General features: G+C 38.1%; 1 protein-coding gene across 5 annotated transcripts in view; it reads left to right on the forward strand.

Moving 5' to 3' along the window:
- OSBPL6 (oxysterol binding protein like 6) overlaps positions 1 to 25,808 on the forward strand; it is a 104,522-nt gene that overhangs the window by 42,338 nt on the left and 36,376 nt on the right. For all 5 annotated transcript variants that reach the window (XM_071811137.1, XM_065840877.2, XM_071811138.1 and 2 more), the window contains exons 2-9: positions 2,823 to 3,060; positions 16,658 to 16,753; positions 19,968 to 20,090; positions 22,770 to 22,823; positions 23,534 to 23,647; positions 23,767 to 23,931; positions 24,458 to 24,590; positions 25,014 to 25,117. In XM_071811137.1, coding sequence (XP_071667238.1) covers positions 2,959 to 3,060; positions 16,658 to 16,753; positions 19,968 to 20,090; positions 22,770 to 22,823; positions 23,534 to 23,647; positions 23,767 to 23,931; positions 24,458 to 24,590; positions 25,014 to 25,117 — 891 coding nt within the window. In that variant the 5' untranslated portion in view covers positions 2,823 to 2,958. The remainder of the gene's footprint in view (positions 1 to 2,822; positions 3,061 to 16,657; positions 16,754 to 19,967; positions 20,091 to 22,769; positions 22,824 to 23,533; positions 23,648 to 23,766; positions 23,932 to 24,457; positions 24,591 to 25,013; positions 25,118 to 25,808) is intronic.

Consider the following 25,808-nt stretch of genomic DNA (forward strand, 5'->3'; position numbering starts at 1 on the left):
GCCCATAGTTAACAGAATCTCAAATCTGGCAGCTATTTGCAGAACTGTTTTTCTTGTGTTCTCCTTGCTAGCGTTGTGTTTGCTTCTTACAACAGCACCTGCGCTTCCCAAGAGCCTTAAAAACACACTTGAAGTGCCAGATCACTGTCCTCCTGTGCCAATGCTAAGTATAAATTTTTGCACATGAGTCAACTGTGTGAAAATCAGATGTTTTAAAAAGGTTTGATTTTAATTTGCATGAAAACTGCTCTGCAAAAGAAATTTCAGTGACCTCATAGCTGCAAATGACTGACTTTTAGCTGTTAAATAACTCAACTGTTCTGCACAGCTTTGTGCACTAGGATTATAATTTTTGTGTTCTAATTTTTGTAACTTGATTTTTGATTTATATGAAAATTGCATAGAGCTTGAGATATCACTGTTGGTACACCTCTGTTGCTGAAATTTGCCGAGTGCATTTTTAGCATATGAAAATACTGTTAAACTAGATCCACAGTCCCTGATATGCTAGGATAGAAGGAAAAGCCTCTCTTTGGGTGCAACTTCATTATTTTTTCTCTCTGAAATTCTGAAACAAATGTGCTGTGCAACTTGTTTCTTTCTTCCTGCAGTCTCTGTCTTGTAGCTGGCTCTAGTGGCTCCAGCACAGTGCATCTTCTTAGGCTTCTTCTTGCAGCAACTTGTCATCCTGAAAAGACTCAAGAACTGGACAAGATGTTCAGGTTATGTGGGCAGCTTTGCTGGTGGAACAGGCATGTCCTCCCAGTTATGCTACTGGGATGCTATGTGGACTCTGTGGATATCATGTGGTATCTGTAATTCTATGGGAGACTCCTTGATGGAGATGGAAGCTCATTCATAAGATGTGGATGATAATCATACTTGCAAAAGTGCTGATAACTAATAAAGTGAAGCCATTCCACTTCCGATAGTACAGCAAGCAGAAAAGGTGTCTGTCACTTGTGAGTCACCAGAGATCTTGGCTCCAGCAGGAGGGTGTTTGTTCGGGTGCAGTGTTTGGAAGCTGGTGGCCGCAAGGCAAAATGTAACTCATATGTAGCTACCTCTGTATGAGTATTTGGGTTCAGGATAATATTCTTGCATGGATATTGGTTGTGGTTGGATAAGCTAGAGCTCTCTCTTCAATGTATCATAATTTCTTGAACCTGCATTCATGTCTGAGTGTTATTTAATGTGTTTTTGTCCTGATCTTGTTTAACATGGTGCAGGACAGCACCTTTCTCCTCGCTCATCTGAAGCTAGCTGTGCTGTGCTGACCCTTGGTGAGCTGTCATCACAGTGTATGTGGAAGGGCACTATTTTAAAACTAGAGAGAGAGTGGTGGCAAGATAGATGCTAGCTTCAAGCACTTCACATCATTCAGGGAATGATTTTATCTAAGGTTAATGGAAGATCAGACACAGTATCTATCAGGTGAAGCAAGATCAAAGCAATCTGTTAAGCATTGAGACCTATAACTCTGTTCCTGAACTGTCATGTACTTGCAATATTTTGGTAGTGTTTGACAGGTAGCGTTCAGCTATTTATTGACACAAATATCCGCTTGTGCTGCCCCAAGTATCTATTTTTCTGTTCATGGATGGAAATTAAAGATTTGGGTAGAGAGAAGTGAGAAAAAATGTCTAATACTTGCAAAGAGGTAATACGCATAGCGGTGGCTGAGCAAAGTGGAAATAGAATGGCTCCTGTAGGGTGGGTCAGCCCTGGGCAGCAGCCAAACACCTACCCAGCTGCCCACTCCCCCCACCGCAGGGGCATGGCAGGAGAAAACAGGCTGAGGCTGAGAAAGCTTGTGGGTTGAGATAAAGACAGATTGCTTATCAACTGTTGTTGTGGGCAGTTTATTGCCAGTTCAATAGATTGGGGTAGTGAGATATGAAAGACATTAAAACAACAGCTTTCCTCCTGTTTTTCCCAGGTTCAACTTCACTCCTTTGCTCCTGACATCTCTAGTCTCCCCTGCCCTGGGTGGCATGGGTGGTGCTGGTGTTTGTGGTCAGTACGGAGCAGTTTCTCCTCACCACTCCCGCCTCCTCACACTTTTCCCCTGCTCTGGTGTGGGTTCCCCATTGGCTGCAGTCCTTTAGGGCAAAATCTGCTCAGCATGGTGCTCCCTAGGCTGCAGCTCCTTCAGGGCTGTCCAGCTCCTCCATGAGCTGCAGGGGAGTCTCTGCCATGGTGCCTGGGGCACCTCCATCATCCCTTCTTCTCTGCCCCTGGTGTTCACATGCTTGCTAAATGTTTTGTTCCTCCTCCTCTGCCTTTATGATGTTTTCTGCCCTATCTTAAATATCTTTTTGCTGAGAGAGTCAGCTCTGCTCTGTGGTGGGGATGATGTTGAGCTGGCTGGAGCTGTGTCCAGCTTGGGGCAGCCCCAGCTGCTCCTCACAGAGGCAGATTCCTTAACCTGACTGCAAGGTTTTAAAGAAGTACTGTTTATAATGGGGTGTTCAGTGGTATTTGTGTTGTGCTGGAAGTCCTAAGGAGTTACTTGATAATGTTTTGATACAATGCAAGATGGAATAACAACCCTTGTCAAAGATTTGTAAACTTTGCCTGAGAGTTGCTGTAAACTCCTGAAGCCTTTACGTAGGGCTTTGGAAATAATATAATACCACTTTAGTCTTCTGTGAGAATGCAGAACAATGTATTTGTGTTTGTACTTGGTTGTTGTTATGAAGGGAAGTAAAAAGACTGGGAGATCTGTTGGATTGAATAGTGACTGTCAACAGATTTCTTTGCTGCACAGCTGCTTTAGAGCAAAGGTGTATTCATTCTGTCTCGCATTTTTCTTTATTAAGGTGCAGTTCAGCTGAGATTGAATTCCTCTTTGGCTGTCCATAAACTGTGAAACAGAAGGATGCAGAAGACCATCTCTTGGCTTTTTGTACATGAGTGATAAGAGCACAAGATCATTACTACAGGCTTGCTGCAAAGATGAGTTCAGAGGAGAAGAGTATATCTCCAGCTCACAAAACATCCACTCCATCACATAGAAGTGCCTCCTCTTCATCATCGTCTCAGAGGGACAGGAGGCAGGTAAGGAAAGATCTCAGTATTTGTAACATGTGGTGAAATGATTCATTTATTCCTGTAATGTGGCCATTAGTTCTTGCTAGCTCTAAATTCACTTGCTTATAGCATTGGATGACATCACGATAGCCAAGAACTGTTGATTTCCCCCGCCCCCCACTTCCTAGAGTGGTTTGAAGAAGATTCAGAAGCAAAATGGGCACTATGTGTAGTGCTGGAGCAGGAAGGATATAATCATGTGGACAAGTAGGAAACGTGCTCTGAAGTCTTTTGTGAAATGGTTTCTTTAGCAGTGGGAACATACAGTTGCTTCAAATTTTTTTATGGCCTCTGTGAATAACTCTTTGTGTAAATCTAACTACAGAGATTTATTATCTTTTTACAAGGTGATATATCAATTCAATTTAAGTATAATATTGCTCATCCTTTATGGAAGCACATAATATTTCAAATATTATTTGATTTGCTACAAATTTAGACTGATTGTTCCATGTCATATAGTACTAGTCCAACTTTGTTAGACTTCCGTTTTCAAGAGACTCTTATCTATGTGGATGTAATACGTCTTTTCTCCTGGATCCCTTTGAGATGAGGGCTCTATTATTTTCCCTCCAAACAATTTAAGCATTCTTGTGTTTTTTTTTTTTTTGAGGGGTAGGTGTACAGTCTGGCCCCAGCCTCAGTGGGAGCACTTCAAAAAATATCAGAGCTACCCACTAGATTTCAGATAGTTTGGGACATGTATATTTTTAAATGCAAAGGTTGATACTGGAAATTTGATTAGAACAGAAACATACTTTAAAACTTTTATCCGTGGAAACCTTGAACACTAAATCAGCTTCTGAGTGAAACATCATCACATTTGAAAAAAGAAATGTACAAAATGCAAGAATATAACAACTTTATAAATTAAAATATTGTGAAAATATTTTCAGTGATGCATTCCTGGCTTCTTTTCAGCTTGACAAGCAAGGAAAAGAGGCAGGAAGAGAACTTAAAATGAATGACTGTAGCTTAAGAACATTTTCCCAGCTATTTGTACGCCAGCTGTGACACTATTTTCTCAGGTGCTGCTGAAGTAGTTTTTTTTCCCTTACCTGACTTATACAAATTCTGAAAACTGAGAATTTTGATGAAAACTGAAACATTTACAGCTTTGAATGTAAGTAGTCCCATCATAAAGTATGTTTAATATGTTAAATCAGGAGAAGAATTCTGATGTGTGTTCAATAATAGGCAGGAAATGTGTCTGGAATTTTTTTTAATCATTTCCGTTGCTTTTCACTGAAGCTGAAGATGATATTCTCACAGGTGAAAAATATTTTCCCTTTCATGCTATACAGGATTTGGGATAGCTGTACTCAGTTAAGTCCTGATTAGCATATGATCTCTTAATTTTTCCTTAGTTCCATTTGGAACTAATTTTGAATAAGAATTTTGGACATCTTTTGTCTAAAGCATCAGTATATTTTATCTCCTGCATTTAAACGAAAAGAAAGTGAATCCAAGACCTGTAGGAGCTGCTGAGCTCAACTAAGAGCATATTGTCTGAGTTCTCATTGTAGTCAGGTGGTTTGGTATGATTATGCAAGTGAGAATGAAAAAAAATTACCTTTGGGGAATACATTTTACCATAAATCGAATGGCTAACATATCTGTTACCATAGCAACAGGGTAGCGCAGGGTATACCTGTCCTCATGTGAAATTGGTACTTAGCTTTAAGTCCATATTTGGTCACTGAAACATGAAGCATGATTTTGAAATAATGCTGAAGATGTCAATGGTGTGATACATCTAGAGCTCTCTTGGATCCAATAATATCTGATGATGCTTAACAAGTATATTTAGGCATGTAATTGGGGACTGGGAAGGCTACTGCTAGGCTTTCGTTTTTTTTCCTTACGTCTTTCAGTGTTAAAGGCAGAGAACTATCCAGGAGAATGAATGGATTGGAAACAACTTCTGCCGTGAAACTGAGCTACAGTGTGCAACACAGTGTGAGATGCAATGGTACCATAGCCAGGGAAATAAATATACAATAATTTCCTTTATGCATGTAAACACCATAGATCAACCAGCTTCATTGTGCCATCTACTCTAACAATTGTATTTCTGATTTCCTTCCTTTCTTGTGGCATTATTTGTATATGTTCTTGTTTTCATAGGGTTTCCCCCAAATGCAATGGTAGCTAGAGGGCGGGGGCTTTTGGTTTGGGGGCTTTTGGGTTTTACTTTGAAAAGGCTTGAAAATTCTGTCTTGCTGCCTCCTTGGACACTTCATAGCAGCTGGGAGAAACTCACAGTTCCTGAAGGGATAATACATATGGGTATGGAAAGTGATGTGACTGGATGAAGTGTCAATGTAGCTTTCATTGCCATATGTGAGGATAACACTTGATATTTCTAGATGGTTAAAGACTGAAATATTTTCATCATATAATTCTTGTCAAAGTCAGACCAGCAATTATGGAATAGTTTCCTAATAAATTATGGTGCAGGAAGCTGAATGAGTGTGAACATGTTATAATAAATCATTTCAGGGAGAGTGGAAAATGTCATGCTGTATATAATGCTGGCATTTTAATGTAGCTTTCTTATTTGTGCAATATACATCGCCTAAGAGAATTAGCACTCAGCAAAAGCTCTGACATTGTCAATTTGCAGGCTCCATGACCAAGTTAAGTGACAAATGAACAGACGACTGAAGCCAGCAATAATCAAAAAACAGTTCAGATTTTTGTCGTTGTAGGAACTTCGGTGTCATTCATTTTTGTCAAAATCATGGTTAATTTCAACTGTTAGATAGCAGGAGGCCCACAACAAACCTGTTTTCTTTAAACCGTGAGCTGAACAGGGTGGTGTTCTTGCTAAGGGATACTTTAGAATGGAGCAGCGATATTTTTTCCTACTGTGGAGCTGTTACAGAGCGTAGAACCCTAGTCATTTCCACTGGCAGGGGATCTCCCTAAGAAAACTAGGAGTCCCATACAAAGGGGAGCATAAAAACTGCAGTTCTGACATCCGCTTTTGTGTGCCATGCTGGAGAGGGAGATTCTTGGTTGTCATCCCTTGCGCAACTTTGAAAAGGCTAATCATACTCTGTTGCACAACAAAAAGGAGGAAAACCAACACTGTTTTTGGCAAGTACAGCTGAATGTGATAAAATCATATGTTGTGTATTCAGTTTGGGTGTAAGTTCTTTATAAATATTCTGTATTTAATTTATTGACTAAGTATGCAAGTCATACTGCAGACTGTAATACGTTGTATGTTCTCTGTAACGGATGGGTAGTAATATTGTGCTGGAAGGCAGAAAGAAGTAAATACATTATAGGGTTAACAGTGTGCAGTTTGGTAAATTGGGCCCTGACCCCAGTCTATTAAACAGAGGGAGTGATACAGAAGGAGAGTAATAATAAAGAAACTGTGAACAAAGGAGAGATTTTGACTTTTCTGAACACCATGTAAAGGGCAGCAAATACATGATGTGAAGTGGATTTAGCAATGTCTGCAATTTTAAATGTGAGGATTTCTCTTCTGATGTCTCAGTTTTCTTCTTTGGTCTTTTAGGGGGGAGGGATGATCAGCTGTTATCTTTTTATTTCTCTTTGTCAGATTGCTTTTTCAACAAATCCTTCATTCTTTTTCCACATAGCAAACACAAAAGGAGAAAAGCTTTTAGTCCTACTGCTTTTAGCCTTGTGTAGTCACCTTTCTACTAGGAGAGCCTTCATATTTCCAGTGACTATTGTCTTTGAGCCCTATGGGAAGAGCGAAAGATAGGGACTTTGGAGGAAAAAGATTTTCCAGAGCAGCAATCATCTGCTTTTCAGATTTAAGTGTGTGGGGATTTTTTTTTGTTGTTGTGTTTGGTTTTTTCCTTCCTTCCTTCCTTCCTTCCTTCCTTCCTGGTTACCTGGCCTTCAAATTTAAGAGCAGAACATGATTCCAGAGTCAAGGCTCTGGTCTTTCCTAGAGGTCTGTGCTGCAAAATCCCTAGTTAGCTTTTTATAACGACTATATTTTAATTGTCAAAGTACTCTCCTGAAAGCACTATTTCCTAAGACGAGTATCACCATTTTGTAGATATAAAAGCTTTAATGATGATGGAAGGATTGAGTCATTTGTCTGCAGCAACCTTAACCAAAGCTTAGTTTATAGAATAACTAGAAGACTATCAAAAAGTTATTGCAGTAGGTGAATCTGGGAGTGAAATGTATGGTTCCTGAAAAAAGGACTCATAATCGTTATCTGGATATAGCAGTTTAGTAGAAATTCAGGCCTCACAGTGCTGTGCACTGTATTAAGGATGTAATAAAAGGCAGTTGCTAGCATAAAGTGCTTACTAGCAGAAAAAGAGAGAGGTACCTTGTCTGTTGTCTCTTTCATCAACTAATAATAAAGCATAATGAGATGTGCCTAATAGGAAAATGTCATGATTTCCATTTTAATTCTAGAGTTTCACACTTTCAGCTAACTTAAAAGTAGAATTATGAAGTGAAGTCAGTGGGCTAAGAAAACGACCATCACGTTTTTTCCAGGAGATAATGTGCTGCAAATTTTTCATTGATGCATTGCAGGGACTATCAGGTTCTGTAAAGCTGAGTTCACATGGACAATCCGCATTCATTGCAAGTAGGGGGTGCAGGAGAGAGAAGTAAGAAGTGCCAGGAGTGGTGTGCTCAGCTATGCAGTGTAGAAAGCAAAAGGTACTTGATTTAAAGGGTGAGACTCTTAGTCAGGAAATCAATAGATGAAAAAAATGAGTAGGGGAGAGAACTGGGTGGGCCATATGCTTTGAAATGTTGTGGGACGTGAACTAAGAAGCAAGGACTGGTTTGTAGGGAGAACAACTGGCTGAAAAAGTAAGGGCTGAGTAGAGAGTAGGAAAGCAAGAGGAGAGGCGTTTTTTTAATTGTTGAGTTTTTTGTTTTGTTTTTGTGACCAGGAGTATTTGGCAGAGGTGGTTGATGTGAAGAAGGAAAAAAAAAAGCTGCAAACAATATTTATTCTAATTGCTTGATGTTTAAGATGATCTTTTTGTGTAGTTATTCTAAGCAATAGCAGATTCACTTTTTATCTGTCTCACAGAAAAAGCAGTCTAGTATTCAAGACTGAAGCTACTTAATGCAAAATGCTGGGGCTTAAAATGAGAGACCTGCTGTTGCTATTGCTTTGGCTTCTGTTGCTGTTACACCTGTCCTGGCAGCTCGGTGGGAAGCAGCAGAGCGGTGGCAATGGGAAGAATTATGCCAGATGCGGCTGTAGTGGCAGCAGCTGTGGGACATCAGCCACTAGTGCTCTTCCCTTGGTAGGCTATGTTGGCAGGCTGAGATCCAGCATATACACAGACCCATCTTGCCTGCTGGCAATTAAAGTCCTTTGGACTCTCTTTTTTCATTGTCCTATTTCATGTAGCATTTTTGGTGTGGTGTTTTCTTCTTTCTGGGAGACTGAGAACAATTTGATGTGTGGGAGGTTGTCAAGGGATAGGAGGGAGTGTTTGTGCTAATGTAGTTTGGTTTTGGTTTCAATATATTGAGATACCTCAAACTCAACTTTCTCTTTGTTCGTGACTAGTTGGATTCAGTGACACAGTATCAAAGACACTTTTGTGGCTTCATTATAGATTTCTGCCCCATAAAAAATGACTATATAATCGATTGGCATTTTTACCATGTCCAGTGTTCCTCAGACAGTGGTGCTGATACAAGATTGCGATATAATATGACATAATATATTCCATGTGGAAGAGAAATCTCAGTGCATTTATATCCCTTCTTTATTCTTGAGTGGCAACTTACATGATCACTCACTGCTGTCAGCCTGATGCGACACCTGGGAAGAAATTTTTAGTGGTTACCTGTAAATTTCGCTTGTTCTTGTCTCTCTGTGACTTCAAAAGAAAGGAAGGCAAGGATTGACAGTTGTCTACTAGATATGGTACAGACCTGTGAACATGGAGCCTAGCTTTGCTCTGTACCAAAGCATAGACTTTAAGAGCATTTTTACTTCTGAGTAGTTTGTGAGAATTATTTCAATCATCATTATTAATCTCCTTGAGAGTTTCAAACTGAAGATGTTACTAAATGCCAGGTACTGTTACTACAGTGATGTAATTCTCTTTTGCTCTCTTTCCTCATTAACTCTGTTCACATAATACCGTTGAAGCAGCTTTAGAGCTGGAGTGTTAAATAAGTACTTTAAAAGCAACAACTCACTGGAGCAAGCAAACGTTCTGAGCAAGCCAAGGAATGAAGTAGCAAAATTGTTAACAAAAACATGCAATTATCTTTACATTGGATAGCTGCTGCTACTCTACGATGTGTTGGGGTTTTTGTTTGCTTGTTTGTTTTGTTTTGTTTTTCCCCCCCTGTGTCTTTAATAGAGTCCAAAAATGTTCCTTATGCCTAGGTAAGGGTTCTTACTTCAGTATCTGAAAAATGTCTGAAACAATGTGACTCACCAAGCTGTAGAACAGCCATGTGAATGGTACATTAAGTTCAATGTCACAGCACTTGTCTTAAATGACATAATAAATCTTGGGCCTGTTAGATTCCTTTTTCATCACTCAAACAGATAACAGTGAACTACTCAATGAATGAACATCTACACGTGGCACAATCAGACCTTCACAAGAAGGTAAAGACTTTCTAAGTGAAGTTCTTTGGGCTACAGATTTCTTTGGGGAGGGGGTAGGAACCCCTGTAAGTGAGCATGGGAGGGAACTGGTGCAGATTGACCCCAGGGGTGAGGCAGCCCCCACAGTGCCAATGGGTGTGTTGAAAGCAGGAGGCACTCCTGCTCCGGCACTTTGAATCCTTGGTGTCAGGGCTGCTGGCACATGTTGGCAGCTACACACGTCCTAGAGCCCAGTTCAGGCTGGAGGCATCGAGCTGTCTGTGTGTTGTGCAGCCAGCCTGGAGGCACATGTCAGATGTGCCTGTATTTCTACCTAAAATTTGCGTGGCAACCAGAAAAAGTATGTCCATGTGGGTCTGTACTGGATGGGCCCTCTCCAATCAATAGATATATGGCTCACAAGTGACCCTGCCTTTGGTAATATCTATAGAGGTTTAGAGACAAGATCTCCCAAAGCACAATCCTGGAGATTAATAGGGAGATGCTGCCTCTTTCTAAGAATGACTTGGCCTTAAAGCCGTTGAAGAAATAATATGGCCTGGATCAGTCAAGGAGAGACAGCCTGGTTTATGAGTCAAGCCAGCACAATGTCTGAAAGATCTGTGAAGAAAAAAAAGGCTGTGCAGGAGGATTGATTTTGTTCTTATAGTGAATGTGTGTGGGCCACAATGCCCCGTGGGGCTGTGCGTACACATGATCGGAGCTGTATAAACATGGCTGTCTGAGCTGTCTTACCTCTAGGGGTGCTTTTCCGACCGTGTGGAGAATGCTGAAGTTCAGATATGTGTTATGAAGAAAGATTTCTTTTTTAAAACTGTATCGATTTGATTAGAAATGGTGTATGTAACAATCTTATATTACAGAACCTGGGAAATTGCTCACATAAAAGCTTAATTACCCATGCAAATTATGCCAGATAATTTATACTGCTGTTTTCAGAACATGGTCACTCTTGCATTCCTCCTGTCTCACTTCTTCCCCTCTACCATGGGTCCACATCCACACCTACATGAGCATGTCTCACTTTCCCTGAGAATATAAACTAAAAGGTCAGCTTGTACATTTAGAAAAAATGAATATTCATACAATCCAAGTGTTCTCAAACATTGATTGATATTATCATAACATGTAGTTGTTTTCTAACTGCAATTTGATCCAAGATCAGTGAGGAATGTGTGTGTACGCACACAAATTCAGAGGGAAGAAATGCAACTCCTCTGAAATGTCATTTAGGATTTCTGGAAAACAAATGGGGGAGAGAATAAAGAGAAGCTTGATTTTATTTTAATTTCATCAGTAGAGAGGAAAGACACGAAAGTAAAGACGGAGAGTGATGGCAGGTATGATATGAAGGGTTCTATTTTCAAGACAGTCATGCATGATTTGGATTATCCATATTCAAGATATGCAAATGTATTAGACAGAACAAATGTGTGCCTTAGTAAAACTATTTGCTGTTCTGACATTTCTCTTTTTCTGTTTTTATTAAATACTTTATCCTGGAAATGAAAATGTTACATACAAACTTTTTTTTTTCCCCAGTAGAATAAGATTTCATGTAAAAAAAAAAAATTTTTGATTAAAATTGACAATTTCTTCCTAGCTCCTGTATTTTTGTACTGCATATATTAACGTTTAAAGACTATTGAAAAAGTCTAAGTGGTTAGCTTACACAAGGTTTTGAGAGCTCCAGGAAGAAACACCTTCCTTTTTTTTTTTGAACTTATGCACTTTTTCAGGTGAGCGTCAAACTTTTTGGCCTATGATTTGTGTTAAGACTCCCTTGCAACTGTTTATTAAAGCGAAAATTGTATGTATTTTCTGAAGAAGGCCGTTCAACGTGTCTAAAATGCTTTAATTAGTTAACAAATTAACATATAAAGGAATGGTTTTCTTTTGTGTATGTAATGTTATTTTCCCTCTTATTTTCTTTCTTCAGCTGTGTGAGCATTAATAAAATTAATTGCTAGCCTGAGACTGTTTAACAAAATAGCTATCCTTGTAATCATGACTATTCAATACTCATAAAAAGCTTTGTATCATTAGCAAACATTTGAATTCTCTCTGACAGATATTCTCAATATATCTGTTTGCTCTGTTTTGAGATAAGCATGTCAAAATCCGAAGTGCAGAAGAAGATTGTCACTAAAGACTCAGGCTGCAACTTGGTAATCATTCCAAACCATTGCTCTGGCAAAGAGAAGGTTGTTGTTACAGTGATGGCTCTTTTCTGCTTTATCCAGTCGTGCTAATACTTCCCTTCAAGAAGCTCTTCAGATGAGCAAGAGCTTATTTCTCTTCAGAGTTTGTCAAAAAGTACCTTGGAAAGCAAAGCTTCTTTGCTTCCAGAGCATTGATGTGAAGTGCTACGTACAACACAAAGGTGCAGCTCCAGCAAGGGCTGGCAGAGAGCTCCCGAGCTAACAAATCCTTGACGGTTCTGTAGCACGAAGTGTTTGGTTTGCGTCACTCAGGAAAGAAGCAGACATACATACCTGTATGTTATTAATATGCTACTGAACTGCTGCTTAGATGTACTTGTCTTCCAGTGAACAGGTTACAAAGAGAAAACGTAGCTCTTAAGCACATTTCTGTACAAGATGAGCATGTGCTACAAGAAGGACAAAAAAAGATGAGCTGTATGTGCTATTTGTAAAGTATTGTTAAGTTCCTTCAGCTCCTGGTTGATAGCCAAGGTTGTTGAAAACAGCTATGGAGCAGTGTCAATAGGAGAGACTGAGGATGAGAATAGGACTGTGGTTGTTTTACACAAATTTAAAAATATGTGCTAGAAGAAAGAAAGGAGAAGAACATTGATGGAGACGTTGTTTTGCTTTGTACTCAGCCTTCTCTCACAATGATGTATTCCAACATCAGAAGAAAAGCCAGAGCTGACTGAGAAGCAGCCTAAGATAAAAGCAAGTTTCAAGGTTATTCCCTTCACAAATAATATTGCAGATTAACTCGGCACATATCACAGCTTTGTTTAAAAGGCAGTAAAAACTGGTATGTCTGCAGTCAAATCTGTGTCTGCCTTATTACCGCTGCTGTATTTCAGACAACAAGAGAGTACTGTGTTTTCAGCTGAGAGAAGGTGATTAAGCATTGCACTTCATAATAATTGGAATTCGAATAAGAACACGTCTGTGCATGGGTAGCTGCATTGCAAAAAGAATGCCAGTGAATAGCAGATAATAAAAGATGCACTGCTTAGTCCTTTGGATTGAAATAAACCAACATAAAAAACACAGAGAGAAAAGCCCTATTTTGAGTTACTCTTGTAGAACAATGTGTGTCTAGGTCCTGTGGTTATGGGGTTTTCAAGCAAATAGGATCACCCACCAAATATTTTTCATTATTTTTTAAGCTGCATATTGTGCACATTTCTGAACTAAAGAGAGTCTGTGTCCACTGTGAGTGGTAAATCCTCACCAGCTTGTCTTATTCTTGGAAATGAATAAATTATAAATCAGAGAGAGCTCATTATGTTAAATATAATTAATTCCATTAAGTAATTAAGCAGCAAAGCAGAAAGGGGAGGCATGAGTGCCAGACTGGTTCTTCACTGGATTTCCTATCTCTGCTTACCCAATATCTCTTTGCTTTCCTTGCCTTCTCTTTGCAAACAGTTGAATGTTTTTTCTTTTAATGGGAAGTCAGATTCAGTTAAGAAACATTAGGGTCTTCAGCCTCTGGCCTAATGGAGAACAGATGTTCCGTGTGCCAGTATTTGTTCTAGTGGATGAAGTGAATGGGTTACACAACTCTTAACTGAGAAATAAAGTTGGCAAGACATATACAAAGGTATTGTAAAGTACATTTTTCATTCTTGCCCTCCAGAGAAAATGAGATTATGAAACAATATCATACTGTTATTCTCTCCATCACCTTACTTCTCCCTCACATGTCTTTAGAAAGCAACATGAAAAAAATGCAGGGCAAGAATCAGCATTTGTGTTCACCTTGTGTAGGCTTGTTAGGGGCATTTTGGAGCAAATGTGTGATCACATATATTATGTACGTTGCCAATAATCTCAAAGCTGAAGGAAGGACTGTAGTTAGGTCTAAGACTGAGCAATGGAAATACAGAGCAATTTCAGTTAAACTTGTAATCTCGTTGCATTAATTTCCAAGAGCACACAGAATTTGATGGTGCTGGTGTTCTTCTCCAAGACAAGCCAGCTAAAGCACAGGGGTAATCCTGAGCATGAGGGAAATCTGGAACAGAACAATGCAGAGGTTGGTTTTGTTTGCCTGTATTCTTGGGATGAGAGGAGAGACCACCAGGCTGATTCGTAAGCCTAGATTAATGAATTATTCATTTTTCTGTTTGACTATAAACAAAACCCAGGAGCTGTACTGATCTGCCTCTTTCTTCCTGTCTTCTCATCAGCTTATTTTATATGATTTCCTTACCAACTCTAATTTTCTTGTTAAAACAAAGAAAACCTTGATAATAACTTCAAGATCTAAATCATTTTTACTTCTGTGATGCTAAATAAGTAAACTCCTGCATTATAAAAATAGCTGCTTTTCAAAATGTCAAATAATTGTGTAATTTCTAGCTATAATTTTGTAGTAAAAGAACATGCAATAATGGAAAACATTTTGAACCAAGTAGAGTCTCTTATTGTTATGCTAGAGACATTGCACACATTTGAAGAAGCTATCTTCTGTCAGTGCAGTGGTGGTCATGACAGAAATGAGTTGGAAAGTAGACATTTACAGACAACCAGACAACAATTCGTGAAGTCAGGAATGTAAATAAGGCAATTTTATGTTAAAAGTATTCATTTTCTTATTTCCAAGCAGATAGTTGAATAAGTCAGCATTCATTAAAGAGCTGTTAAGTAATAATGTATTTCTCAACTGAAGTGGAACTGTAATGACTGAGGGCTGTTTTTTTTTTTTTAAAAAGAAGGCACAAAAGCCTCTTGCCTTAAAACCATGCAATTGAAAATATCACTGCAAATCTGGCAAGCCAAGGGCTGTTGGGTTCTTCCACTCTAAATATTGTACAAAATGGAATTGCAGTTATGTAACAACAAACTGCACTGCATGCTACATCTGAGACCTTCAGAACATCTGTGTTGGGCATTGCTCCATCTCGAGATGGAGGGATTCCTGCCTGCCAAACAAAACTGGCAAGAAAGTTGGGAATCATCCTGATTATGCTTATTATGTGACATTTAAGTCTTCCTTGGAGGAAAAAAAATAGGTTTTCTTGTATATTGTTTAAATGTGTTACTGTGTACATAAGTAGCATTTTGTCTATTCAAAGAGAAAACTTTATCATAGTAACTTTGTGGTGCTCAGCTCAAGCAAGCATATTAAATTATTTGACATGAAATGTAGGAACTTGTGCTGCATAACTACAATTTTTTTTCTCATCTGACTAGTAATAGGCATTGGGTTAAGAAATAAGATTGGCCTTTCTTTGATAAAGCAGAAGATTTGAAAGCATAGGTGACAAAGTGCTTCCTGATTGGTCGTGCAGTATGTGGCAGGTAACATTATACTGCTGCTTTTCCACGTTCTTCACTGTAAGTAATTAAAAAGTAACTGAAAATAAGTACCAGTTATTGTTACATAGTGGCAGGGATGCTTATTAATCTCCACCAACAACAGAGACAACCCCCATATTTTCGTGTTCTCATTCACAGTTGCAAATTGAAAGCGAACAATGAAGGTCTGTGTGTTGCTCTGCAGCAAGATGCTGTCTATGTTATATATGCACTCCTGTGAATAGCTGTGTTTAGTGTTGTTTGTTTTGCTATGGTCATATGTACTTAGTTATCTGTATAAACACTAATATTTACACTCCTGTTTATGTATTTTTATGTTCCCTGATTGTTTCTGTTGTCACTTGTACCTATGTAATCTCTTCTTCAGCAAACATAAAGAAGCTTAATTGTGTACAAAATTTAATTGTCGTTTTCCATTCAGAAAAACTTACCCTTCTCAGAGGGTAATTGCAGTTGCAAGTTTGTCATTGTGCTACATGTTCTGGAAATGAAATAGTTTTATTGCATACCAAAGAGATACTACTGATACGTCGTAGTAGAATTCTTACCAAATAATATTATGAGATGCAGCAGCATTTCACCAGAAAATGAAATACAATTCCAAACAGGCCGAATGTGGTTATTTTCTCCAGTTGCAAAAATGCTTTTTCTTTTACAAAATACGAGTGAAACACTTCTGGAAAACAGGAAAACATTTTTAGGTGTTTTTTAAATATAGCAGTTTTTTCAGGTTTAGTTGTGACATTATGTATTTCTTTTCTGTACCATGCTTTGAAGATATAAAATTTTATAGTATTATCATACGTAAAAACAGCTGTAATGGTCGTGTTCCGTAAATGTTCGCCAGCAAACCCATCAGCTGAAATTCATTAACTGATCTTGTGAACATCTGTAATCTATTAAAAACACTCATGTAATGAGTTACTTCACCTAAGTTGAGAAGCCAATAACAAAACACTAAGGCACGTGAATATGTTAGAGTCAGAAATATCTTATGTGCAATGCTTTGCTTCACAAGTGAATGTAGGATAGTGCTGCCTGCATGATACGTGTATTTGGTGTCTTGTATCTTGGCAGAAAATGTAATAAGTCTGGGTAGGAGCACTTTGCATCCCTGTAGGTAAGAACTGCATTACTTGTCTTTCCTGGCCTTTTTTCATTCCCAGTCATTTTTAGGCTGAACAAAGTAATTAATTTGAAAAGGCATTAATAAAAAGGAAAGGAAAGGAAAGAGAGGAAGGAAACAGAGGTTTATTGCTTCAGAAGACAAACTGTTTAGTTATGTCATGCATAGGTAGACTTGGTACATTTTGAGCCATGATGCTGATATTTTATATAAGTAGTGTAGTGGTCATTCATTACTTAATATGTATTTTAAAAAGTAACACTGAATGATAAGTTATTATCTGTAATAACTTTTTTTTTTCTTTTTTAGAGTATTCATATTTTGGAGCGGAAGGCTTCCTCAGGAAGCACAGACCCTTCTTTAAGCAAGCAGTTCCTTGAAAGCGACCCTATTTCTTTATCCAAGGTAAGCAAAATCATGGGCTGTTATGTGCGTGGTAAGTTTCCCTCTGTAGCTACAAAGTAGTTTGACTAGCAGCTTTGGGACATTATTTTGTGTGATTCTACTATTGAGTATATTGTGAGCCTGCCCTGCAGCTCCCTACTCCTCAGCTGAGGTGTCAGAGTAGATGTTGTATTGACAAAACCAAGGATTTGGATGGTGGTGGTCATCTAGGTTCTTTTTTTTTCCCATGGATGGTCCCCAGGAACCAGTTTTACAATCTCAGAGTATGGAGCTAGAAGGGACTTGGAGAAATGATTCAGTCCAATCTTCTTATTAAGGTGGAGCAAATTACATCCAAGTCCAAAAGTGCTATTAATCAATAATGATATTAATTTAAAAAATATGTCTTAATGACATTCCTTGTGGGTAGTTTCTTAAAGTTTGAAACTTAAAATCTCTTGCTGAACCTTCTTTCCTGAGGCAGAGAAATGGACAGAACTGCAGGGGTAACACCACCAGTTCCTGAAAGGTTTAGCCTTGTGTGTTGTGCTTTGCAGTCAACTTCTTCCTGGCTGAATGCCTCAATTTTGAAATAACTGTTTCCAAGTAAATCTAATTCCATGTAAAGAAGCTTTATTTTAAAAGACTTGATATGAAAAAGTTAAGATTGTTACTGAAAAGGTGAGGATGCTGTGATGGAGTATTTGGTGCAAAAGAAAAATATGAAATTAAATGTCTGTAAGTTCTGAAGTAGAGCTAGTATAACAAATTCAAAAGGAAGCATTCTGTTCATCCATGGAAAATTAAATAATTAATTTTGTTTTATTTGGAAAAGGAATAGTTTGCAGTCAAAAAGACTGGGTTCACAAAGCTGTTGTTAGTGACTCCTTTTCTGCCAATACCTGGGTCACATGCAGACCCAGGGACTGTCAGTTGTGCTTGTGTTCCCCTGCTTCTTCGTGCAGAGCTGGATTTCATGTAATACACAGGGAATTGCAGAAGTCCTTAAGTACTAATGCTGTACTTGAGAGCTGGCATTGGATGAGGGTCCTTCAAGCATATAACTTTCACTCTGGTTTTCTCCAATTTCTGGCTGCTCTTGCATAATGTCCCTTGTATTGGGCATCTCTCATCGCAACAAGCCTGTGGGATGAGGCACGCTTAGGATTGTTAAGGTGGTTTTAAGAACAGCTTGCAACACTGGTGCAGCATAAGACATCCACATTGCACTGAATAATTGCTCATTTTGTCCTTCCGTATTAGGCCTTTTGTTTAAATGAATAGCTATATGAGATTGTGTGATTTCTAGCTGAGAAGTAATCGATACTGATGTTATCTAGTAGATAAAAGACTTATGCCTGCAGCTGATGTTCTAAAGGAGAAATCAATATGGTGAAGAATCAGTTGGCAGAGTTGCAGAGAGATTCTCTGCTCACCCCAGGGGGCTCATAGTTTAATTTGCCCTCCTCAAGTGCCAAGTGCTTCTTTGCAGGGAAAAGTAATGCGTATGTGCTTCCCTCTTCAGCAGTGGAAATAGAATACCCAAGGAAAACACGGGGAAGTAAAAAAGATGGGTTTTGAGCATGACATTTACAGGCACTAGGATAGTTTCAGTTTATAGTTAAGCAGGGGAAATTAAACTGAGTAAACATTTTTACTAAAATTTACTGCAGTATGTATTAATTGGGATAGAACCTTTCACCCTTCTCAGAATAACAAGACCTAACTGAAAACTGTAGATTTGAAATTTGCTTTTACTTTTGAAATAATGTTTTCATAATAATAATGTTAGCGTTATCAGGGCCATGTAACTTAATTGAAGGTGTTACAAAAGACTGACACTGCTTGTTTTTGAACAGTTTTGTGGGAAATAGAGGAGACAATTTTTTTTCCTTTAAATATTTTATGCTGCTTTGTTGACATCCTTCCTTTCTTGAGAACTTTTCATAATATTTCTTGGAGTTGTGACAGATCAGCTGAGTTTACACATTTGTAGTATACAGTTAGTAAAGTAGAATCTTAATGAGCAGGCAGTAGGAGATTTTTAAATTGGTACAGAATTTTGTCGATTACAGTAGGAAGAAGAGGATAGAAATAAAGGCATGACTGTTTTTTCTCTTCAAAAATATTGTTCTTTAGTTGTTCACTGTATTATAACTCTGGCTTGAGTTGTACAAGTCATGCGTAAGAAGAGCTACAAGAAATAAACTTTAATTGGCTACTTGAAAGGCATACAGCTGGTAGTTTCTGAAATGATACAGTTCCTATTATTTTTTCTAGAGAGAAAATTAGCTACCTTTCCTGTAAATTTATCTTAATACAGTGAAAATGAATGCAGGAAAATTTAAAAAAAAAAATTCCTTTTGCAGGTTTCTAAAGGCACAACGAGCCTGTGAAACTGTCATAAAATGCATTTGAAGACAAGAGCTGGCTACTTTCAAAACCAAGAAGAAACCAAACTCTTCTGCTTGTTTTTTTCTGATTTTAAGGAAAAATGAGACTATACAGAATCAATGTAGCTTGTACTTTAAAGATCAGAAATTTTACTTTTTTTTTTTTTTAATGATCAGGGACTACCACAAAGGGCACTGTTAATAGATGCACATGTATTTAACAGTATGGTTTCTTCCTCATTTCATGATCCCATCTTTTTTTGGAGGAGGAATACTCTGAGTAAAGGTACATTTTAAACATGCAGATTCTGCCCATACTCCACTTGCAAAATCTCTTCAGTCTTTTTAGTTCTTGCAGTATAGTGCTGATTTGTGGAGTGCCTGCTGAGTGGACTTAACAGGTGATCAGCGCCACCTCCACATTCACACTGTTACCTCCAGTAGCAGGTGTGACCTTTTCTCAGTCACAATGTGATCCTGTTTAATGTATGAGGATGTATTTATTTCATTGGGACACAATCCTTGTTGTGAACAGCATGTCCATGCCCACCCTCAGACTGTCGTTCAGTCGCAGTGTCAGACTCTTAAAAGCTTCAACTTTCTATTAGTTACCTGATAAGGGTTAGACTTCAAAAATATTCATATTCAGTAGTTTTAAATCAGATACAGCTGGACATAATACAGTGACCATGTAGTTTGATACCTAAATAAGCTGATTTAAAAGCCTAGCCCTCCTTTACTCTTTGTCTTGTACTGGGGAATTTGTGCTACATAAAAGTGCAATTTTTCATCACGTGTGTGCACAGTTACTTAATCATTGTCTCTTCATACCTTTTCAACAGGAACCTGACAGCTGGGAAATCATAGAGGGTCTGAAAATAGGCCAGACTAATGTCCAGAAGCCAGACAAACATGAAGGTTTCATGCTGAAAAAAAGAAAATGGCCTTTAAAAGGTTGGCACAAGGTAAATATCTCATAGAACAGTCAAGAGATTATTACCTCATTTTATGAGTTGGGATTTCTTGTCTAGAGGAAATTAGGATGTCAGATGCCCAGGATTTTGGTGTGTGACTTTTTCTTCAAATTGTGTAAAGGATTAGTTTGCACACACAGCTCATGGCTTCCGAATTATGCTGCCTGCTGCCTAACGTTGTATTCAAAATCCCGGTGGAAGTTGTAAATAATGCAGCAGATGCCATGTGGTTTAAGAGGTTTAATCAATATCCCTTTCATTCTTTCCAATATATGATGACAAAATGTAGCCATGGTCTATAAGATTGCCTTGTGTTTACATTAAAAGTACACAGGATTTTATGATAGGAGAGGAGAGCTGAGGGGCTTTTGCCTGCCACCCTTTTTTGTGCATGCCTATCTACCTTATATTTTTTTGTTTTGTTTTACCTGAATAGAGTTCGTAGTTTCAGCAACCAAATACATGTACACTACTTGAATTTTGTCTAGGGGGATTAAAAGATTTCAAATTGAGATATCTGAAACAGTGAAAGAACAGAAAAGGAGAGCGTATTTAAAAATGAAAACAAGAAACCAACAAGCCTAAACAAGCACACCAAAACCACTTCCAAACAAACAAATCCCAGCAAACCACTTGCCCCCCTCAACAAACAAACAAAACAAAACCAATATCAACAACAAAACACAAAACCATCAAACAATTAATCAGATGTATAGGAATATACTGATGATCTGTTTTTCATGCTGACCTTAAAGCAGTTATCTGTAAATACTTTTAAATGTAATTAGGAGCTTCACAATTCAGCATCACACCCTACTCTGCCTTACATTTCATCTAAGGATCTGTCCTGAACTTCTGTTTTGAAATTGTGGCTTTGTTAATAGTTTTTTTGGTTTTTTTTTTTTCCAACTGCTGCCTTGATATTCTGATGTTTCCATAAAAATACTTTGTGCTGAGAACCCAGTGAGGAATTCCAGAAACAGTAATTGTAGCATGTGCTGTGTTAGTGTTGTGCTGACAAAGCCGTAGCATCCTCTGTCTATTGGATGTTGCATGTCATATTCTGAGAGTTCTGAATGTGCTTTATTAGCATACCAGGTATAATGTGTACAACTTGGAGAGCAGCTTATCATTTTCTAAAGTGCAGTATGGTTTGGAATTAAATATGAGGAAAGGTTGTTTTCTTTTGTGTGTGTGACTCAGAAGCAAAGTGGCATGAAATGACTGTGATGTTCTTGTGAAGCCCAATAATGACCATGCTTAGTTGGAAAACAAACAAACAAACAAAAAACAAAACCAAACTGAACCAAAACCCCTCCCATTGTTTTGGCATCTTATTTAAGAAGTTATGTCTCCAGGAAAGCACTGTTTTCTTGCCATGCTTGAGATATCGGTACCATCTGTTGTGCAACTGTCATAATTTCCAGAACCATCTTCAGGAGATATTTTCTGCCATCTAACTACTGACCCTTCTCATAGTGTCAATTTAACAGGTTCACATCATGAAAACATTGTCCTTCCCTTCCATGTCATACAGTGAGTCAAGGACAATATTTTGCTGTGTTCTAAATTTTTAACATACATCAGTGCTTTAGGTTAGACTCTAAAAATATGAATTAGTTAATATTAATTAGCTTGTTTTGAAAGTGAGTGGTGGTAAACACAAGTTAGTGAATCTCATTGCAGGTCTGGTTTCCTGCTGGGCTTTATCTTTATGCTGTGTGCCAAAGTCTGTGCTAACTTGTCTGCAGTGCAGCTGGAGTGGTCCGGTACACACAACCTGGGGCAACTTTAGTTGCAGGAGAAGCACATTGTGAGTAGGGGATTCTGGTCTCTGCTGTAAGAGCCACTCAGTAAAATAAAGGTGTAAGCAATGTCACAGAGAGACATTGTCAAGTTAGGCCAGCCCTGGTAATGGTGTCAATGAAGACATAGTGGCTCACACCGTATCAGTGGTTATCACCCAAAATGTAAGCCCTCCCATGACCTGGGTTTGTTGTGATGAATGCTGTAATATTTGCACTTGTACGAATACCCATATTGGCTAGATTACAGTTAGAAAAGGTATAACCAGCATGAATTACAATCTCGTCTCTACCTCACTGAACAGAGGTCAGCCATGAGGCACGAAGGTTGGGATGGTAGAGCAGTGTCTCACAGCCTGCATTTTTTCCCAGCCTGGAAATCAAGGGGACCACAAGAATGTGCATGTGTGGGTCTTCCATTTGGCATGTAGATCTTGCACTAGGAAAAACTTTTCCATTTCTGGATAGGGAAGGTATGTTGTTAACCTGACATGTGACCAGCTTCTGTGGGAAGAAAAACAAGAAGAAAATGAAGAAACAGACTTCACTCTTTTGACCTATAGTGTCTTTCTTATAGAGTTTACGGAATTGGCTGTAAAACTAAAAAATTACCCTTCATTATCAAAGTTTGTTAAGTTAAACATAAAACATAATGTTGAAAAAAGAGTATCTCTTTTTTCTTGCTTATAACATAATTGTCAAAAAAAAAGCAAGAAAATTATCCAATACTGTATTTATCTACTCTTTCCAACCTACAAACATTCCTTAATTGCTACAGAGTAATCTTTTTCTTTTTTGGAATTATTGTACAAAGTTCAAGTTGCATCTGCTCCTTAATGAAAAGGTTTTTTTTTTTTTCTTTCAGAGATTTTTTGTCCTGGATAATGGAATGTTGAAATATTCAAAGGCACCAATTGATGTAAGTAAAGTTGAAGACCATTTAAAAATTTGTATGGGAATTCAGCCTGCCAGGGTGATTAAATCTCGTACTCACTCTAGGCCTATTTATGACAGCACACACATGACAGTTGTTGATGGATTGAAAGAGAGATCTGTATATGGAAAGCATGTAGGGTTTTGGTTGATTTCTGTCCTCCAGAATTCTACATCTTCTTACTTCTATGAAAATAAAAACTACATTACTTAAATAGGTTTATTTAATGAAGGTGCTTGAGAGATTAGCCTGACCGTGTATTTTTCAATTTTTATGTCAGTCAGAGCTGATTATTCTGAGATATGTGGATAGGACAGAGAAGTGATTACAGTGTATGCAAGAGATAAGGGTAACATCAAATTAGCTAGGTCTGATATCAATAACTATGAAGCAGTAGCAGCAGGGAGCTGAGTACTGTCTAATTTTCTCTGCTTCTCACCTGTAGCTATGTACTGGTGTGAACCAACACACTAACTTTGGAGTTGGCTCTGCACTGAGCACTTCTCTTGAGATATTTTTCTCTGTCTGTAAATATGGCAAGGGGTTAGTCTAACTACAGGTTTTATTTTTTAAGATGGCTTTATATTAAAATGTTCATAAAATGGGAAATCATTTGAGCACCAGATATTTTTCTGTTAAATATAGTGAAAAAGTGCATGATACTACCAATTTCTTACTCTGCTTTTTGATTTTAGATACAGAAAGGCAAAGTCCATGGGAGCATTGATGTTGGTTTATCAGTTATGTCTATAAAAAAGAAGGCTCGTAGAATAGACCTTGACACAGAAGAGCACATCTATCATCTGAAGGTAAAAAGCGGTGCAAATACTTACTCTCTTTTCACCCACAGTGGAAATAAACCAAACCATAAAAGATGTGCAGAAAAGTAATATTTTGAATGCTTTCTTGATAGTGAATATATTTCCAGGTGAAGTCCCAGGATTCATTTGATGCGTGGGTTTCAAAATTACGCCACCACCGGTTGTACCGTCAGAATGAGATCGTGAGATCTCCAAGAGATGCGAGCTTTCATATATTCCCTTCAGCCTCTACTACAGAGTCTTCACCAGCTGCTAATGCATCAGAGGGAAAGGTACGCAGTGTGCTTTCATTGAAAACTCATGTCTGCTGCATTTGCTCATGGGCAGTTTCAGTGAGCTCTGCTTGTAATGCCAATAGAGAGGAGTTTCCACTGTGGGAACCAAAGGCCAGCTAGAAGCTGTGTCTGTGTGCCGCTAAAAGACTGTTGAATTTAGCCTTACTGCAGTCTTTATTAATGATCTGCTGCAGAGATAAAGAATTCACCATCCCCAGAACAGTTTGCACTTGCCTTTGACATCAGGGATAAATCTGTCTCTTTACTGTTTGATAATGTTCTTCCTCTTAAACAACAGCTTTTCTAACTGGTGGTTAGCAAACTGTTTGCCTGTGAGGTTCTCGGTTTGGTTCTCCAACATGCTGCTCAGAAAAATCTGCATCTTAGGGAAATACGTAGTCAAATCACAGATGTCACTGAAATCACAATGCGTATTTTATATTTCTTATTCTGAAGTAATATGGTAATTACATTGACTGAGCAACATAGGAACAGTAAATTTAAGAATTTTATTATGCCTTAGGTGCAACAAAATAGCTTCCCCTGGCAGTCTCCTATACCTTGCAGTAACAGCCTTCCTGCCACCTGCACTACTGGTCAGAGTAAAGTAGCAGCCTGGTTGCAGGATTCTGAAGAGATGGACAGATGTGCAGAAGGTCAGTCTTTACCTTTTATTGCCTTGTTCTTTCAGGAAAATATCATGTTGATATAAAATAAGAAACATTCAGTTTAACAGTAGTTAAGTTGCATCTTTACACGCACATGAAGTAGCTCTTCAGCTAATTAAATGCTTGTGGTGGGAACTTCCCTCTGCATGTTTTGGGATGTTGCTTTAAAAAATTCTTAATGGTTACCATTGTTAAAATATGATCAGTTTTTGAGGTCTGGACTTGTTGCTGACTCCTATAGAAATAATAAGTGTTCAACATCCCTAAAAATAAAGCTTTCACTTATATGCTTTACTATGAGACATTTGGATGTTTACCTTTTATAATGCAATAAAGTGCTGATGATGGACATCATGAAAAAAAGAAGTCTGAACTGAAGCACCTAATGTATTTTTGGTTTATATCTGTTAGATCTTGCCCATTGTCAGTCAAACCTTGTGGAACTCAGTAAACTTCTTCAAAATTTAGAAATACTACAAAGAACTCAGTCAGCACCAAATTTCACAGACATGCAGGTAAATATACTTGAGCATAAATCATCACACTGAAACATTTGTTCTTTGTGTTAAGGGAAACATAGAGATGTTGTCTGTTAACTCAATTTTTTTCTGAAATCATAGTAAATCTTGCATTAAGGGTTTGTCTTAATGTGTAATAATGCTTCATGTGAGAACAAATAATTAAGATCCATTAATCTAATTATTTGAGTTCAATAGGATAAATCAAATTATTAAGTCATTTACAAAGCAAACTGAGAATTGTTACAATAGAAGTATATGTATATGTTGGCATTGTATTTAAGGAGTTTTTGTTGTGCTGAGTAAGGTACCCATCTAAGTTTTTAAGGACTGGAGACCAAAAGACCCTCAAAGATGACGTTGCATACTCTAGAAAAGAGAGCATAGTACAAAGGTCCCAAGGGTTGGACTGTTTCCCAGTTCAGGGTGAGTTTTGCTCTTGACCATAAGTACTCTTGACCTAAGTACTCTCTTCCTTTTTCACTCAGTCCCCTTGAGTACACAAATCTCCCAGTGATACTGGTGCGCTGGGTGGTCTAGTTCCAATGGGGTAATGAGACTTACCATTGATTTCAGGAAGAGGCGAAATACATATTTCTCTGAGTAGTACCAGAACAGAAATCCATGAGGATTTCAAGATCTGATCCTTAGTATTGTGCAGTCATGAAAAAAGTGTACCTTTAGTTTT

The sequence above is a fragment of the Patagioenas fasciata genome, chromosome 7 (genome assembly GCF_037038585.1).
Source record: "Patagioenas fasciata isolate bPatFas1 chromosome 7, bPatFas1.hap1, whole genome shotgun sequence".
Taxonomy (NCBI): Eukaryota; Metazoa; Chordata; class Aves; order Columbiformes; family Columbidae; genus Patagioenas; species Patagioenas fasciata.